This window comes from Uranotaenia lowii, chromosome 1 (genome assembly GCF_029784155.1).
Source record: "Uranotaenia lowii strain MFRU-FL chromosome 1, ASM2978415v1, whole genome shotgun sequence".
NCBI lineage: Eukaryota > Metazoa > Arthropoda > Insecta > Diptera > Culicidae > Uranotaenia > Uranotaenia lowii.
This window is the reverse complement of record NC_073691.1, coordinates 199,209,642-199,228,830: the sequence shown is the minus strand read 5'-3', so window position 1 is coordinate 199,228,830 and position 19,189 is coordinate 199,209,642. Positions and strand designations below refer to the sequence as shown.

The window sequence follows — 19,189 nt, the reverse complement described above, 5'->3', positions numbered from 1 at the left end:
CTCCAGTAAAGGTACATCGGATGAGTTTATTTTCCGCACTTTAGTAAAAAATTAATTTTACTTCCAGGTCCCGTGGCTGTGACAACCTTCCTCCAGTCACCTGTGGCAGATGGCCATTGTCCACAGAATGTGGAGGAGGGGATCCTTGGAAAGCCACGAGACGGTACCATGTTGCCATAACACAGAAAATAAAGTAAAAATATTTTGATCCAGCTCCTCATTTTTATTTGTAGATTGAGCCTCTGCTATTGAGGCGTCTTCTAGAAATGCGATAGTATTTAGCAAAAAATATTTTTTTCGGTAATTTTTAACGAAAACCGCAAAACGTTTGGTAGTTTCAGCTTATGATGCACAGCATATTACATGAGATGATATTCGAGACTCAAATCATCTCGTGTAGTATGCTGGTTACGTACACCAAACTACGGAACGTTTTACGGTTTTCGGTAAAAATTAGTGAAAAATTTAGTTTTTGGTAAATATTATCGGCATTGCGGTAATAACAGATATTTCGGCGAAAAAAATCAATTTTTCGGTAAAAACAACCGAATTTTCGGTAAAAATTGGAGGAATTTTGTGAAAATTACCAGTTTTTCGGTAAACATTACCGAACTTTTTGAATTTATCTGGTAAAACTGACCGGTTTTTTGGTTTAAATTACAGATATTTCGGTAAACTCTTCCGATTGTTCGGTAAATATTACCGAACTTTTACAGTTTTTTCGGTAAAAAATATCAGTATTTCGATATTAATTACAGGTATTTCGGTAAAAAATTTCAAGTATTTCGGTAATAGTTTTAGGTATTTCGGTAATCGTTACAGGTTTTTCGGTTAAGTCTACCAGTTGTTTGGTTTATATAACCGACCTTTTTAGTTTTTCAGTTAAAAATTACCGGCCTTTCGGTAATAATTAAAGTCATTTCGGTTCAACAATACCGATTGGTCGGTTATATAACGATCTGTCATGTTGACAACTGTCAATATTTTGACAGATGATCAGCCGAGTTTTGGTAATTTTTTACCGAAAAAGGTCCGTAATATTTGACAGCTGTCACTTCTCAGCCATGAAAAAATTACCGAACAGTTTAACGATCTCCACATGTTAGGATTTCGGTAAAATAATTACCGAACTCGGTAATTTTCGTTTACTGTGTAGGATACTTCCAGCAAGGCAGGTCGCCCGATGGCTTTTGTTCGGCTTCCGCTAACTTGAACGGACCTACATACAGAGGCACTTCGTTGAAATTCCGCGCCGCGAGGTAAGGTTTCGATATCGGACCGTGACGCGCGGGGTAAAATTCAAAAGACAAGTCGCATGATTTCTTGGGAAAAACGGCGTTTTCCTTCTACAGTACTTTATTATCATCGCAGGGCAACTGTTCACTGCTTTTGTCTCGTTCCGGTAAATAGTTGGGATTTGGGGTTTCCTCGCAAGTAGACAGTGACCAGGAATTGGCTGTTTACTCACACCACGAGGGGTTTCAGTAGAGTAGCGGACGGCATCGAAGGAGGATCACGGATCGAATTGAAGAAAATCCGTCAAACTGGGGAACTGTATCGAAAGTGTTACCGTGATCCAGTCCAAGTTCGGCAAGTGAGTGATAAGTTTGATATTTTAAAAAATTTCACGCCTCTCGGCTGCTAAGTAGGCGTTGTCGCGTAAATCGTGTTTGCGTGTCCTGTTGCGTGTTTACCAACTCACTCTCTTCACTTCATCATAGGCACTAGCTGCTTTGATTAATTGCCATTTAGTGCGCAATCGGAAGTGTTGATTAAATTATTTAACGCGCCGAAGGAAGTTCCGATTTTCCCGATTAATCCTATTAAAAGAATTGTTCCTCCCAGACACGGCTCGATGACCCCGGTCCTGTACTATTTGCCACCCTCGCCGCCCTGCCGTTCGGTGCTGCTGCTGGCCCGGATGATTGGAGTCGAGCTGGACCTGAAGGTGCTGAACGTGATGGAGGGCGAACAGCTGCGGCAGGATTTTATCGAGCTCAATCCGCAGCATACGGTGCCGACGCTCGACGACCACGGGCTGGTACTGTGGGAAAGGTAGGTAATTGGAGCTTGCGATAACTTGATTGCGATAACGCAATTGGACAGTTGAAAACAACAGACTGTATTATCTCTCCTCATCATTTCGAAATTATCATATCATTTGAATGAAAAATGAAACTTTGTGGTAAAACATTGTAGGTTGATTGAAGTTGTACACGGAAAATAAAAAAAAAAGGTGAAATTACCGAGCAGCAAAGGTGATATTTTTCCACTTATCTTTCTCGGAATTCGAACTTTTTTCATTCACCTAGCAAAACGATGCATTTTTCCTTGTTTTCATTCTCCTAGCAAAAAGGTAAATTTTACTTTTTTTTACACACCTAGCAAGAAGGTGAATTGAACCTTTTTTTCCATTCACAATGCAAAATGGTGAATTTTACCTTTTTTCACTCACCTAGCAAAAAGGTAAATTTTAACTTTTTTTTATTCACCTAGCACAAAGGTAAATTTTACCTTTTTCCACTCACCTAACAAAAAAGGTTAATTTTACCTCATTTTTCACTGACCTAGCAAAAAGGTGAATTTTATTTTTTTTATTTACCTAGCAAAATGTGAATTTTACCTTTTTTTCATTCACCCATCAACATGGCAAGATTGCCGAAAAAAATTCTGTGTTTTTGTCAAAAAAATTCTCGAATTCTGTGATTTGAACCTAAAATTCTGTGACGGTTTTCTGTGACGCTATTTCTTAGAAGTTTATTGGGAAATCATGTCAAACATCAAAAAATTAGAAATTACTGACATTTTAAATAGAAAAAAATCAATGTACATTACCTTATCTTCATATTTTCAAGATTCAGTGTCAGAAATAAAAAGTCGAAAGTGACGAAGAAACTTATAATTTTGGAAATCTGTTAAAATCTTAGAAAATCTGTGAATTTTGTGAAAATTTCAAAAATTCTGTGATCTGTGACACAGATTCTGGAACGATATTTTGCTCAAAATTCTGTGATAATACAGATTTTTCTGTGATTTCGGCAACCTTGCAACATGGTAAACTAATCTTTTTTGGGATTTACTAACCATTATACCGGTTTTCCATTTCCCTGACTATAAAGGTTCTGTTCTGGCTTGTCACCAAATAACAAAAAAACAACAAAGACTCAAATTCATTCAAGATTAGTTTTTTGAAATCATACACGAAAAATCAAAAAAGGTAAAATTTACCGAGAAGTAGAGGTAACTTTTTTCTACCAATCTTACTCTGTAAATTATAGCTCTTTTTCATTCACCTAGCAAAAAGGTGAATTTTACCTTTTTTTTATTTACTTAGCAGAAAGGTGAATTTCGCCTTTTTTCAGTCACCTAACAACGGTGAATTTTACCTTTTTCTGATTCACCTAGCAAAAAGGTGAATTTTAACTTTTTTTCATTCACCTAGCGTAAAGGTGAATCAGCTTGTTTTCACTCATCTAGCAAAACGGTGAAGTTTACCTTTTTTCATTCACCTAGCAAATATCCAAGTTTTATCTTTTTTCCACTCACCTAACAAAAAAGTGAATTTTACCTTTTTTTCATTCAACTAACAAATAGGCGATTTTTTCCTTATTTTTCATTCGCCTAGAAAAAAGGTTAATTTTTCACCTAGCAAAAAGGTGAATTAAACCCTTTTTTCATTCACCTAGCAAAAAGGTGAATTTTACCTTTTTTCACTGACTCAGCAAATAGATTAATTTTACCTTTTGTCATTCACCTAGAAAAAAGGTGAATTTTACCTTTTCAGGATTATCTGACCAAATAGAAACATTATACCAGTTTCTTATAAACCTGACTAAAAAGGTTCTGTTCTGGCTTGTCACCTTATAACAAAAAAATACAAAGGCAAAAGTTCATTAAAGATTTGATTTTTGAAATTGTATACGAAAATTAAAAAAATGTGAAAATTTACCGAGAAGGAGAGGTGACTTTTTTTTAACCATCTATCTCGGTAATTTTTTTTAAATTTTTTTCATTAATCTAGCAAAAAGGTGAATTTAACCATTTTTCATTCACCTAACTAAATGGAAATTTTTCCTTTTTTCATTCTTCTAGAAAATGGTGAATTTTACCTTTTTTTCATTCACCTTGCAAAAAGGTTAATTTTACCTTTTTGGGATTCACTGACCAAAAAAGTACATTATACAGGTTTCTCATTTCCCTGCCGGAAAAAGTTCTGTTCTGGCTTGTCAGCATATAATTAAAAAAAGACAAAGATTCATTCAAGATTTGATTTTTGAAATTGTACACGGAAAATATAAAAGGTAAAATTTACCGAGAAGTAGAGGTAATTTTTTTACTCATCTTTCTCTGTAAATTTTAACATTTTTTCATTCCCCTTGCATAAAAGGTGAATTCTAACTTTTTTTTTCATTCACCTAGCAAAACAGTGAATTTTACCCTATTTTTCAATAAAAAATATTGTTATTCAATGCAAAGTTTGTGAAAAGTCCGGTCCGGCTCTATTGCCCGGGTTTCATTGAAAAAGCCTGGATTTTTTCCCTTTGTTTGCCAAATCAAACAGAAAAAAAATAAATTGTGTTGTAAATTTCTTTTTTTATGCATCCAAATAGAAATTTTTGAGCAAATTTTATTTAAAAAAACTAAAAAAGGGTATTTAGAAGCCTGAAATTCTATTTAAAATCTTCTGATGAGTTTTGATGCAAAAAAAACCTTTTTTCAAGTTTTTATTTCTTGATTTTAGTTAAGTCATTCCTGGGTTTCGACCAAATTTATCTGGACATTGCCCAGATTTTCAGTCGCCAGCTTTCAAGCCTGGATTTTGCCAAATTTTCACATTAACTAGCCCGGATTTGTCCGGCCGGATACTTTAGGTTAGCACACTCATGTTCTTTTCCGTTTGACTCGTCCGGCTAGCTGGGGGATAACATGAATTGCCTGTGGCTGTTCCGGAATTATGTGGAAAGAACTTCGAAACTCACTGAGCCAATCTGTAATGAAAGCAAAGTTTATGAGAACTTGCAAAACTAAATAAAATTGAGGTTTTATTTACCTTTTTGTTCCGATTTTCACATTTTGCGCACGAATGAAAAACTTGTTCTCTCAACCTCAGTAAACGGTTTCAGAAGCTGGTTACCTTTTTTTAGGAGAATTTTACAGATTTGTTTAGTTCAACCCAGGTCAATTTCACCTCGCTACAAGAAAAGTTTTACCTCGAAGAGGTAGAAAGTACCGTTTTTGGATTTACCTTTTTTCGGTGAATTGTACTCTTTTGATTCTGCTCGATTCATGTAAACTTCACCTTGCTACGAGGTAAGTTTTACCTTTTTGGATTTACATTTTTTACCAGCTCGGTTCAGGCAAACATTACCTCTTTGCGAGGTGAATTTCACCTTGACGAGGTAAAAGTTACCTTTTTGGATTTCGCGAGTCTTTACCTTTTTATTTGGGAAAATATTACCTTTTTTTACTTTCCGTGTATAAAGTGTAGTCTAGCAAGGTTCCCAAAAAAAGAATCTGTTTTTGTGAAAAAAATTTGACTTTCTGTGATTTAACCCAGAAATTCTGTGATGTTTTTTTTGTAACGGAAATAGCATTACTTTAAAAAAATGTTATGAAAACATTGTTTTTTCACAAAAATCATTAAAAATCATCATTGCTATTATGAATTTTAAAATAAAATGAAAAATTCAAATTTTATGTTGTCAAATAAAATATAATTTAAGATAATGATCAAATTTTTAAAAAATATCATTTGAGAAATATGTGAATATTTTCAAAATTCTGTGCTCTGTGACACAGACTTTGTGACGAAAATTTGCTCAAAATTTCATAAAATTATAGATTTTTCTGTGATTTCAGCAACCTATTATACTAATGTGACCGCGTCTTGTAGGTTGGCCTATAAACCTGACTTGGGAAAAATTTCAGCTCTTTCGGACTTCATTTAAGCTGTTCTCAAAAGGTCACAATGACGTCTATTTTTCTACCCGAGTTTTTTTTTTAATTTTGGGCCATGGATGGTTTGTGAGATTGTTTCAAGAACCTCAAATTTTATTGAAAGGGGGGGGGGGGGAGTCTCCTATACAAAATCAACTATAAATAGGACCAACGCAAACAGTGTTCAAAATTTTTTATTTCTAGGAATTGGTTTACAAGCCTGATTTGACATAAGAAGCTTTTGATACGGGTAGCCCCCATACAAAGTGCAAAGAATAAACGACAGAACTCATACAGTTTTTTTGTGATAATTTTGGAATATCGTACACATGGTGAGATGATCTATTTTAGCAAATGCAATTTCTGAAACCGGGAGTTTCCTTACAAAACCAACATGTTATACGACATAACTCGAACAGTTGTGGAAAGAAATCTTGTTCACAAATATGTTTTGATGCTACAAGATGATTCAAATCAATAAATGACCCTTTCCACTTTTCACGGAATGACGTGAAATTTTGTACTAAACAGAAAAAAAACCAAAATTACAAAAATATTAAAAATTTAAAAAAATTAAAATAATGAAATTTACGTCATTTTTATCATTTTATTTTTATTTTTGTCATTTTTGGGAGAAGTAAGCCATGACTTTTGGGCGACGCTCGTGTTTTGTTTTCGTCCATCAAAATTTTAAATTTAATTGAAGTTAAACTCAAAATTTTAGATCTAAGCAGTGGAAAATGTTTGAGTAAGTGACTGGCGGAAGATCCCGGAGTGGAATGTGCTTTGTTACAGAATGCTGAAACCTCGTTGAGGGAGTGCAAAAGGAATCTAAACGATAGCGGGTCCGGACCGAGGGAATAAGTTCTAGTCGAAAACAACGAAAATTTATTTGGATAGATCCAACCTTTTCTACTATTTTAAGCATTTATATTGTATAACTTCCGTATTACACAATGTAATAAGATAAGAGTAGCAACTTTCAAATCATGTTATAGGTAAGGCCGTAATAAGACTTATTAGTTAATCCATATGAAGGGTTTGGTAGGGAAATCCACGCTTTATTTCATTCCATGATCCAGAATCTTTTGCGGTATTTAGCACATGATGTCATTTTTGTCGTTTGTGTGATTCTTTTAATTTATGGAATTTATGGTTTTTTTTTGTTAATTTTGTCATTTTTGTCATTTTTGTCATTTTTGTCATTTTTGTCATTTTTGTCATTTCTGTCATTGTTGTCATTTTTGTCATTTTTGTAATTTTTGTCATTTTTGTCATTTTTGTCATTTTTGTCATTTTTGTCATTTTTGTCATTTTTGTCATTTTTGTCATTTTTGTCATTTTTGTCATTTTTGTCATTTTTGTCATTTTTGTCATTTTTGTCATTTTTGTCATTTTTGTCATTTTTGTCATTTTTGTCATTTTTGTCATTTTTGTCATTTTTGTCATTTTTGTCATTTTTGTCATTTTTGTCATTTTTGTCATTTTTGTCATTTTTGTCATTTTTGTCATTTTTGTCATTTTTGTCATTTTTGTCATTTTTGTCATTTTTGTCATTTTTGTCATTTTTGTCATTTTTGTCATTTTTGTCATTTTTGTCATTTTTGTCATTTTTGTCATTTTTGTCATTTTTGTCATTTTTGTCATTTTTGTCATTTTTGTCATTTTTGTCATTTTTGTCATTTTTGTCATTTTTGTCATTTTTGTCATTTTTGTCATTTTTGTCATTTTTGTCATTTTTGTCATTTTTGTCATTTTTGTCATTTTTGTCATTTTTGTCATTTTTGTCATTTTTGTCATTTTTGTCATTTTTGTCATTTTTGTCATTTTTGTCATTTTTGTAATTTTTGTCATTTTTGTCATTTTTGTAATTTTTGTAATTTTTGTCATTTTTGTCATTTTTATCATTTTTGTCATTTTTGTCATTTTTGTCATTTTTGTCATTTTTGTCATTTTTGTCATTTTTGTCATTTTTGTCATTTTTGTCATTTTTGTCATTTTTGTCATTTTTGTCATTTTTGTCATTTTTGTCATTTTTGTCATTTTTGTCATTTTTGTCATTTTTGTCATTTTTGTCATTTTTGTCATTTTTGTCATTTTTGTCATTTTTGTCATTTTTGTCATTTTTGTAATTTTTGTAATTTTTGTAATTTTTGTAATTTTTGTAATTTTTGTAATTTTTGTAATTTTTGTAATTTTTGTAATTTTTGTAATTTTTGTAATTTTTGTAATTTTTGTAATTTTTGTAATTTTTGTCATTCTTGTCATTTTTATAATTTTTTTAACTTTTGTGATTTCTGTGATTTTTTAATTTTTGTAATTTTTGTAATTTTTGTAATTTTTGTAATTTTTGTAATTTTTGCCATTTTTGTAATTTTTGTAATTTTTGTAATTTTTATAATTTTTTAATTTTTGTAATTTTCGACATTTTTTGTCATTTTTGTAATTTTTGTAATTTTTGTAATTTTTGTATTTTATGTCATTTTTGTCATTTTTGTCATTTTTGTCATTTTTGTCATTTTTGTAATTTTTGTAATTTTTGTAATTTTTGTAATTTTTGTAATTTTTGTAATTTTTGTAATTTTTGTAATTTTTGTAAATTTTGTAATTTATGTAATTTTTGTAATTTTTGTAATTTTTGTAATTTTTTTAATTTTTGTAATTTTTGTTATTTTTGTCATTTTTGTAATCTTTGTAATTTTTGAAATTTTTGTTATTCTTGTAATTTTTGTAATTTTTGTAATTTTTGTAATTTTTGTATTTTTTGTAATTTTTGTAATTTTTGTAATTTTTGTAATTTTTGTAATTTTTGTAATTTTTGTAATTTTTGTAATTTTTGTAATTTTTGTAATTTTTGTAATTTTTGTAATTTTTGTAATTTTTGTAATTTTTGTAATTTTTGTAATTTTTGTAATTTTTTAATTTTTGTAATTTTCGACATTTTTTGTCATTTTTGTAATTTTTGTAATTTTTGTCATTTTTGTAATTTTTGTAATTTTTGTCATTTTTGTATTTTTTTAATTTTTGTAATTTTTGTCATTCTTGTAATTTTCATAATTTTTTTTAACTTTTGTGATTTTTGTGATTTTTTAATTTTTGTAATTTTTGTAATTTTTGTAATTTTTGTAATTTTTGTAATTTTTGTAATTTTTGTAATTTTTGTAATTTTTGTAATTTTTGTAATTTTTGTAATTTTTGTAAATTTTGTAATTTATGTAATTTTTGTAATTTTTGTAATTTTTGTAATTTTTGTAATTTTTGTAATTTTTGTAATTTTTGTAATTTTTGTAATTTTTGTAATTTTTGTAATTTTTGTAATTTTTGTAATTTTTGTCATTCTTGTCATTTTTAAAATTTTTTTAACTTTTGTGATTTTTGTGATTTTTTAATTTTTGTAATTTTTGTAATTTTTGTAATTTTTGTAATTTTTGTAATTTTTGCCATTTTTGTAATTTTTGTAATTTTTGTTATTTTTGTAATTTTTTAATTTTTGTAATTTTCGACATTTTTTGTCATTTTTGTAATTTTTGTATTTTATGTCATTTTTGTCATTTTTATAATTTTTGTCATTTTTGTCATTTTTGTAATTTTTGTAATTTTTGTAATTTTTGTAATTTTTGTAATTTTTGTAATTTTTGTAATTTTTGTAATTTTTGTAAATTTTGTAATTTATGTAATTTTTGTAATTTTTGTTATTTTTGTAATTTTTTTAATTTTTGTAATTTTTGTTATTTTTGTCATTTTTGTAATCTTTGTAATTTTTGAAATTTTTGTTATTCTTGTAATTTTTGTAATTTTTGTAATTTTTGTAATTTTTGTAATTTTTGTATTTTTTGTAATTTTTGTAATTTTTGTAATTTTTGTAATTTTTGTAATTTTTGTAATTTTTGTAATTTTTGTAATTTTTGTAATTTTTGTAATTTTTGTAATTTTTGTAATTTTTGTAATTTTTGTAATTTTTGCCATTTTTGTAATTTTTGTCATTTTTGTCATTTTTGTCATTTTTGTCATTTTTGTCATTTTTGTCATTTTTGTCATTTTTGTCATTTTTGTCATTTTTGTCATTTTTGTCATTTTTGTCATTTTTGTCATTTTTGTCATTTTTGTCATTTTTGTCATTTTTGTCATTTTTGTCATTTTTGTCATTTTTGTCATTTTTGTCATTTTTGTCATTTTTGTCATTTTTGTCATTTTTGTCATTTTTGTCATTTTTGTCATTTTTGTCATTTTTGTCAATTTTTGTAATTTTTGTCATTTTTGTAATTTTTGTAATTTTTGTCATTTTTGTCATTTTTGTAATTTTTGTAATTTTTGTCATTTTTGTCATTTTTGTCATTTTTGTCATTTTTGTCATTTTTGTCATTTTTGTCATTTTTGTCATTTTTGTCATTTTTGTCATTTTTGTCATTTTTGTCATTTTTGTCATTTTTGTCATTTTTGTCATTTTTGTCATTTTTGTCATTTTTGTCATTTTTGTCATTTTTGTCATTTTTGTCATTTTTGTCATTTTTGTCATTTTTGTCAATTTTGTCATTTTTGTCATTTTTGTCATTTTTGTCATTTTTGTCATTTTTGTCATTTTTGTCATTTTTGTCATTTTTGTCATTTTTGTCATTTTTGTCATTTTTGTAATTTTTGTCATTTTTGTCATTTTTGTCATTTTTGTAATTTTTGTCATTTTTGTCATTTTTATCATTTTTGTCATTTTTGTCATTTTTGTCATTTTTGTCATTTTTGTCATTTTTGTCATTTTTGTCATTTTTGTCATTTTTGTCATTTTTGTCATTTTTGTCATTTTTGTCATTTTTGTCATTTTTGTCATTTTTGTCATTTTTGTAATTTTTGTAATTTTTGTAATTTTTGTAATTTTTGTAATTTTTGTAATTTTTGTAATTTTTGTAATTTTTGTAATTTTTGTAATTTTTGTAATTTTTGTAATTTTTGTAATTTTTGTAATTTTTGTAATTTTTGTAATTTTTGTAATTTTTGTAATTTTTGTAATTTTTGTAATTTTTGTAATTTTTGTAATTTTTGTAATTTTTGTAATTTTTGTAATTTTTGTCATTCTTGTCATTTTTATAATTTTTTTAACTTTTGTGATTTTTGTGATTTTTTAATTTTTGTAATTTTTGTAATTTTTGTAATTTTTGTAATTTTTGTAATTTTTGTAATTTTTGCCATTTTTGTAATTTTTGTAATTTTTGTAATTTTTGTAATTTTTTAATTTTTGTAATTTTCGACATTTTTTGTCATTTTTGTAATTTTTGTAATTTTTGTATTTTATGTCATTTTTGTCATTTTTGTCATTTTTGTCATTTTTGTCATTTTTGTAATTTTTGTAATTTTTGTAATTTTTGTAATTTTTGTAATTTTTGTAATTTTTGTAATTTTTGTAATTTTTGTAATTTTTGTAATTTTTGTAATTTTTTTAATTTTTGTAATTTTTGTAATTTTTGTAAATTTTGTAATTTATGTAATTTTTGTAATTTTTGTAATTTTTGTAATTTTTGTAATTTTTTTAATTTTTGTAATTTTTGTTATTTTTGTCATTTTTGTAATCTTTGTAATTTTTGAAATTTTTGTTATTCTTGTAATTTTTGTAATTTTTGTAATTTTTGTAATTTTTGTAATTTTTGTAATTTTTGTAATTTTTGTAATTTTTGTAATTTTTGTAATTTTTGTAATTTTTGTAATTTTTGTAATTTTTGTAATTTTTGTAATTTTTGTAATTTTTGTAATTTTTGTAATTTTTGTAATTTTTGTAATTTTTGTAATTTTTGTAATTTTTGTAATTTTTGTAATTTTTGTAATTTTTGTAATTTTTGTAATTTTTGTAATTTTTGTAATTTTTGTAATTTTTGTAATTTTTGTAATTTTTGTAATTTTTGTAATTTTTGTAATTTTTGTAATTTTTGTAATTTTTGTAATTTTTGTAATTTTTGTAATTTTTGTCATTTTTGTAATTTTTGTAATTTTTGTCATTTTTGTATTTTTTTAATTTTTGTAATTTTTGTCATTCTTGTAATTTTCATAATTTTTTTTAACTTTTGTGATTTTTGTGATTTTTTAATTTTTGTAATTTTTGTAATTTTTGTAATTTTTGTAATTTTTGTAATTTTTGTAATTTTTGTAATTTTTGTAATTTTTGTAATTTTTGTCATTTTTGTAATTTTTGTTATTTTTGTAATTTTTGTAGTTTTTGTAATTTTTGTAATTTTTGTAATTTTTGTAATTTTTGTTATTTTTGTAATTTTTGTAATTTTTGTAATTTTTGTAATTTTTGTAATTTTTGTAATTTTTGTAATTTTTGTAATTTTTGTAATTTTTTAATTTTTGTAATTTTCGACATTTTTTGTCATTTTTGTAATTTTTGTCATTTTTGTAATTTTTGTATTTTATGTCATTTTTGTCATTTTTGTCATTTTTGTCATTTTTGTAATTTTTGTAATTTTTGTAATTTTTGTAATTTTTGTAATTTTTGTAATTTTTGTAATTTTTGTAATTTTTGTAATTTTTATAATTTTTGTAATTTTTGTAATTTTTGTAATTTTTGTAATTTTTGTAATTTTTGTAATTTTTGTAATTTTTGTAATTTTTGTAATTTTTGTTATTTTTGTAATTTTTGTAAATTGTGTAATTTTTGTCATTTTTGTCATTTTTGTAATTTTTGTAATCTTTGTAATTTTTGTAATTTTTGTAATTCTTGTAATTTTTGTAATTTTTGTAATTTTTGTAATTTTTGTAATTTTTGAAATTTTTGTAATTTTTGTAATTTTTGTAATTTTTGTTATTTTTTTAATTTTTGTAATTTTTGTCATTCTTGTAATTTTTATAATTTTTGTAACTTTTGTGATTTTTGTGATTTTTGTAATTTTTGTAATCTTTGTAATTTTTGAAATTTTTGTAATTTTTGTTATTTTTGTCATTTTTGTCATTTTTGTCATTTTTGTCATTTATGTCATTTTTGTAATTTTTGTCGTTTTTGTCATTTTTGTAATTTTTGTCATTTTTGTCATTTTTGTCATTTTTTTCATTTTTGTCATTTTTGTCATTTTTGTCATTTTTGTCATTTTTGTCATTTTTGTCATTTTTGTCATTTTTGTCATTTTTGTCATTTTTGTCATTTTTGTCATTTTTGTCATTTTTTGTCATTTTTGTCATTTTTGTCATTTTTGTCATTTTTGTCATTTTTTGTCATTTTTTGTCATTTTTGTCATTTTTGTCATTTTTGTCATTTTTGTCATTTTTGTCATTTTTGTCATTTTTGTCATTTTTGTCATTTTTGTCATTTTTGTCATTTTTGTCATTTTTGTCATTTTTGTCATTTTTGTAATTTTTGTCATTTTTGTAATTTTTGTAATTTTTGTTATTTTTGTAATTTTTGTAATTTTTGTAATTTTTGTAATTTTTGTAATTTTTGTAATTTTTGTAATTTTTGTAATTTTTGTAATTTTTGTAATTTTTGTAATTTTTGTTATTTTTGTAATTTTTGTAATTTGTGTAATTTTTGTCATTTTTGTCATTTTTGTAATTTTTGTAATCTTTGTAATTTTTGTAATTTTTGTAATTCTTGTAATTTTTGTAATTTTTGTAATTTTTGTAATTTTTGTAATTTTTGTAATTTTTGAAATTTTTGTAATTTTTGTAATTTTTGTAATTTTTGTTATTTTTTTAATTTTTGTAATTTTTGTCATTCTTGTAATTTTTATAATTTTTGTAACTTTTGTGATTTTTGTGATTTTTGTAATTTTTGTAATCTTTGTAATTTTTGAAATTTTTGTAATTTTTGTTATTTTTGTCATTTTTGTCATTTTTGTCATTTTTGTCATTTATGTCATTTTTGTAATTTTTGTCGTTTTTGTCATTTTTGTAATTTTTGTCATTTTTGTCATTTTTGTCATTTTTGTCATTTTTGTCATTTTTGTCATTTTTGTCATTTTTGTCATTTTTGTCATTTTTGTCATTTTTGTCATTTTTGTCATTTTTGTCATTTTTGTCATTTTTGTCATTTTTGTCATTTTTGTCATTTTTGTCATTTTTGTCATTTTTGTCATTTTTGTCATTTTTGTCATTTTTTGTCATTTTTGTCATTTTTGTCATTTTTGTCATTTTTGTCATTTTTGTCATTTTTTGTCATTTTTGTCATTTTTGTCATTTTTGTCATTTTTGTCATTTTTGTCATTTTTGTCATTTTTGTCATTTTTGTCATTTTTGTCATTTTTGTCATTTTTGTCATTTTTGTCATTTTTGTCATTTTTGTCATTTTTGTCATTTTTGTCATTTTTGTCATTTTTGTCATTTTTGTCATTTTTGTCATTTTTGTCATTTTTGTCATTTTTGTCATTTTTGTCATTTTTGTCATTTTTGTCATTTTTGTGATTTTTGTCATTTTTGTCATTTTTGTCATTTTTGTCATTGTTGGTTGTTGACCATTTTTCGGATGGCAGAAAAATGTGTCTCGATTTGTCGACGAATAAACCAGAAGAGATCATTTATTTCACATACATCTTGCATTACACTTTTTCCCGCTCAAACATAACAGCAAATTTACATTAAAATCAATTAATTGGCAACACTCAGCAAAACACTAACATGAAAACAATTGAGGGGCTAACTTCACGTTGAATTTACGGTGACCATTTTCGATGAGATCGATCATACCGGCCACCTAAAACGATTGTTTTATAGCTGGTAACTCTAAATTTGTTTTGGTAATGATCTTCACAACAAATACAAAACCATTTTACAGCTATCTTTGGCGCGATCGTCGTGGGAAAGGCATTTTCTGCGATGTGGATAAATGGATTCATCGGTTCGGTACTCACAGGCTGGATTGAAAAACTGCTCACGGATCATCGAAAACATAAGGCCCGATCGGTAGGTACATACAACGGACCAGGAACGATCAGCAACCTGCTTCAGCATCAGAATAACGTTGAAGCGGGAGATAGTTTGGACCAATCGTCAGGGGTATAACGATTCGTGTTACCGACTCACGGCAAAGAGCTGGCTGGCAGCCAGCGGGACGCAAAACGGGAACTGGACAGGATCAGTCGGCAACAGAGTGACTTCGAACGTTGATGGAACTGCGATGCAACGGCGGTCCAATTTTGGGTAGGGATCATGATAATGAACCGATTCTGGGACACGTACACCTTGCGCTTTTAATTTCGGGACAAGCACTGACTGGCAGCCAGTACGGCAGGTCCCGGATGGCTGGTGTCGGACCATTGACACCAGTACCATCCATCCGGGTTGCATGATGGGGCAGGAACAAGCGCTATCGGTTGATTGGAGGGTGGTTTGGATCGTCGCTAGGCAGGTTCTGAAGGCAAATGTTTTCCGATGATCAGGTACGGTAGCTAGGTTCGTCGTAGGGCTATCCAGGGCAGGATTGCTTAGCGCAGAGCAGGGGTGATTAACTCCTGGCGAAAGCCTCCTACATCCTGGTCACGGCACCAAATGTTGGTTGTTGACCATTTTTCGGATGGCAGAAAAATGTGTCTCGATTTGTCGACGAATAAACCAGAAGAGATCATTTATTTCACATACATCTTGCATTACACTTTTTCCCGCTCAAACATAACAGCAAATTTACATTAAAATCAATTAATTGGCAACACTCAGCAAAACACTAACATGAAAACAATTGAGGGGCTAACTTCACGTTGAATTTACGGTGACCATTTTCGATGAGATCGATCAGTCATTTTTGTCATTTTTGTCATTTTTGTCATTTTTGTCATTTTTGTCATTTTTGTCATTTTTGTCATTTTTGTCATTTTTGTCATTTTTGTCATTTTTGTCATTTTTGAAATTTTTGAAATTTTTTTTGAGTGCTTTATTCGAATATTGATTTTTAATTTATTTTGTTTAGTTTAAAACTGAATCTTTCTGATAATTTCTTTTGCTTTACTCACATAGCACAGTTTCTATTATTCAGTGAAGGTGGGGAGGAGGGCCTGGTTGCACTCGTGTTTTTGTTTATATTCCTGCGGTTTTGCTGGTTTTCAATATCGCTTTTACTTGTATGAATATGTTACTATTTAGGGGGGAACATGTTTCTAGTCGACAGGGCAATCAATAGCTACGTTACGGTTATTGGTGACGAAAGCTTCAATAAAGCTACTGGTTTGTACTATACGACCTAGCTTCAGGTGTATGAATTAAATTTTTAACTCTTCGGACTATTCGAATGACTTAGGAACTGATAATCCATTCGGACTGACATTGCTTCTTCACCTAGACTCACCATTAACCGCACGCTAGATCGTACAGAGCAATTCCAAGGATATGGATAAGGTCACGAAATGTACAGTGTCCCGCATCGCCTCGGAAACAGCTGACGGATTTCTCACCATTTTGATTAGGAGAATGAATCCCTTTCCTTTTGAAATAAATTCAAAGACAAGACTGGGGAAAAAATGATAAAAACACTAGCAACTGCTTTCTCTTGAATGATAGTTGATGATTGTAGTGTTCTATTTATAAACGGAAGGACGTAATTTTGCTTCAAAGTATTCAGTCCTGGCCACGTAAGCAGGGGTGATTCTGCGGTTTTCCATTCATATCGGTTTTCAGCGAAGGTAGGATGCCGAAGGCAGGCAACTTGTTACGTTTCGTGGATAACAATAGAAATTTTTAGGTGAGGGAAAATTTCAAAATAGCGTGACTTGTGTTCATTCTTAAATGGGTGTTTTTCATTTACAACTAGAATTATGCAATTGAAAAAACCCTTTCTTGATGTGAGTAGTAATCATCAGTTTTAATAATCGGTCCTCTGTGTTTTTGCTGATGTATGATTTCAAAATGTTGATTGGTGATTAAAAACAGGTTCACATTAATCCTTTGTATTTTCATTGCAAATTTTTCATTCCTAAAAAATACTTTCTTTTCAGTCGCGTTATTCTATCTTACCTAGTATCGGCTTACGGGAAGGACGAAAACCTTTACCCGAAAGATTTCCGTTCCCGAGCAATCGTAGACCAGCGGCTCCATTTCGATCTGGGGACTCTCTACCAGAGGGTCTATGAGTACTTTGTAAGTGTCCATTTTTTCAGCATTCAGGTCACATTCCTAATCTCGTTTTTTTCTTTCTTTCTTAAAGTTCCCCACCATCCAGATGGGTGCCCACCTGGACCAAACGAAGAAAGCCAAACTGGCCGAAGCCATCGGATGGTTCGAGGCCATGCTCAAACAGTACACGTGGGCAGCGGCCAATCACTTTACGATCGCAGACATTGCTCTGTGCGTGACCGTGTCCCAGATCGAGGCCTTTGGCTTCGAAATGCAACCCTACCCGAAGGTGCGAGCCTGGCTGCTCCGGTGCAAGGAAGAGCTGGAACCGTACGGCTATCAGGTAATGTGAATTGATGGATTGATGGATTCCGGGAGTTCGTGAGAAAATTGGGTAACACCGTCTTTTTTCCCCTTGCAGGACATCAACCAAACCGGAGCCGAAACCTTGGCCGGATTGTTCCGATCAAAACTGAAACAGTAAAATACTCTAGGATTAACGAAATGATGACCAAATATCGATATTGTTTTGAACATTACTACAAGAACAAACGTAGAGTAAATTTATTTTTAGTGTAGTTTTACTGAAAATTTCAGTTTTGTTGTTCAGTTGTTGCGAGATGCAAAAAAAACAATGACCAACTCACCAAGACAAGAACAAGAACTTCTTTCTTTTGGCGATTTTGGTTCGATGCACGTTTCTAAATTTTTAAATTCATTTTTACTGATATTGCTTCTTATTTTATGAAAAATGAGAAAATAGTTCATCTAAGTACATAGATTGTTTTAACTGTTTGTAGTTGTATTAAGAAATTTGTACCTACTGTATAAAAGTTCAAATCAGTAACCTCTATAGCATTAATTGTAGTGACACCTCGCAAAGTAAAAGCAATAAATGTTAAAACAAAATATTGATAATTTTCTTTTTCTTTGGCGCTTATAGACACTTGGGAGTGTCAATTTTGGTCATCTGGCCAATTTTGTCAATTTGGTAAATTTTGATAATTTGGTCAATTTTGACTAATTTGTCAATTTTGCCAATTTTGTTTTTTCTGTTGGTTTATCAAATTTTATTTTAATTTTATCAATATGGTCAATTTATTCCGTTTTATTTTTTTGGAATTGTTCTTAATATTGTCTTTTTTCTCAATTACTATAATTTTCAAGAATTTTTTTGCATTTATGTTAGTTTTGTGAAGGATTATCAATTTTTTATTTTTGGGCAAATCTTTCAATGTCGTCTATTTTTCAATTGGGTCAGTTTTTAAGGTTGATATTTGGTTAATTTTTTCAGTTTTGTTTATTTTGTAACTTTTTCATCTTATTTGTTAAAATTAGTGAAGTTTTAAATTTTATTCTGTTCTGCTAATTTTCTCGATTTATGTTGTTTTCTTTAAAATTTTCTCAAATATTTAAATGAAAGCAAAAAATCATGCAATTCACAAGAAAGATAAAATAGAAATTAAAATATATTATTGACTTAATTGATGACTTAATGGGCAAAAATCTCAGATTGGAAGCTTAACTAAATTGACAAAAATGCCGAAACGACAAAATTGAAATAAATGGCAAAATTTTAAGAATGTTCATAATTTTCATAATTTTAAAATTTATTGCTAATTCGACCTACGTAAGAGCATCGTATTTTACTCCACCGATTGAAATTTTACCCAATTATGTTTCCAATTTACTCGATTTCTTCACTTCAGATATCAATCCGGAAAAAACGATGAATTATTTGAAAAACATGGTTGCGCATCTTTTTTAAATAGTATTTTAAATTTTTATTTTAAAGTTACCATATGCTGGCAAAAATCGACTTTCTAGAACATCTGCGAATGAACCGTTTTTCGGAAAACCGATAAAGTCCTAAAAAGTCGATTTTTACAAGAATTTTTGTTTTCGAGATAACACCGGAATTTGATGTTTGATTCATTTTTAAGTCATTTGTATGTATGTATGTATGTATGTTTAACCCACCAGTGGCTGATAGGTCTTTCGACCCGAGTCGGTACGGGAAGTCTCGATCGCACATTCAAAAATTGTTCATTCTTAACTCATCAACAATGATTGCAGCACAACCAAGGGGTCCGTTACCATTGGCTTGGTACAGGTTTGACTCATCTCACTCCCTTCCAACTGTTCGAAACAAATTAAGAATCCTGATAAGGTATCTTAGTAACTTACTCATGATTCGAAATTTGCCGAGATACTCCGGCTGGCTTGAACCCACAAT

The 19,189-nt window shown here is 28.3% G+C and overlaps 2 protein-coding genes across 2 annotated transcripts in view; both read left to right on the top strand.

Moving 5' to 3' along the window:
* The window catches only part of LOC129743304 (uncharacterized), a 535,624-nt gene that overhangs the window by 385,774 nt on the left and 130,661 nt on the right, over nucleotides 1–19,189 (top strand). The window lies entirely within an intron of this gene.
* Nucleotides 1,195–17,836, top strand: LOC129743400 (glutathione S-transferase D7). The gene is made up of 5 exons (XM_055735424.1): nucleotides 1,195–1,594; nucleotides 1,846–2,055; nucleotides 16,836–16,977; nucleotides 17,045–17,296; nucleotides 17,375–17,836. Exons 2-5 carry the CDS (start codon nucleotides 1,856–1,858, stop codon nucleotides 17,435–17,437), a joined length of 657 nt encoding a protein of 218 aa, XP_055591399.1. The 5' UTR covers nucleotides 1,195–1,594; nucleotides 1,846–1,855; the 3' UTR covers nucleotides 17,438–17,836.

Bases quoted from the DNA above. Each gene is read 5' to 3' on its own strand.
- LOC129743400 (XM_055735424.1), top strand. From the start codon at position 1,856: ATGACCCCGGTCCTGTACTATTTGCCACCCTCGCCGCCCTGCCGTTCG. The intron at 16,978-17,044 runs GTAAGTGTCCAT...TCTTTCTTAAAG, and splicing joins AGAGGGTCTATGAGTACTTT to TTCCCCACCATCCAGATGGG. The intron at 17,297-17,374 runs GTAATGTGAATT...TTCCCCTTGCAG, and splicing joins TGGAACCGTACGGCTATCAG to GACATCAACCAAACCGGAGC.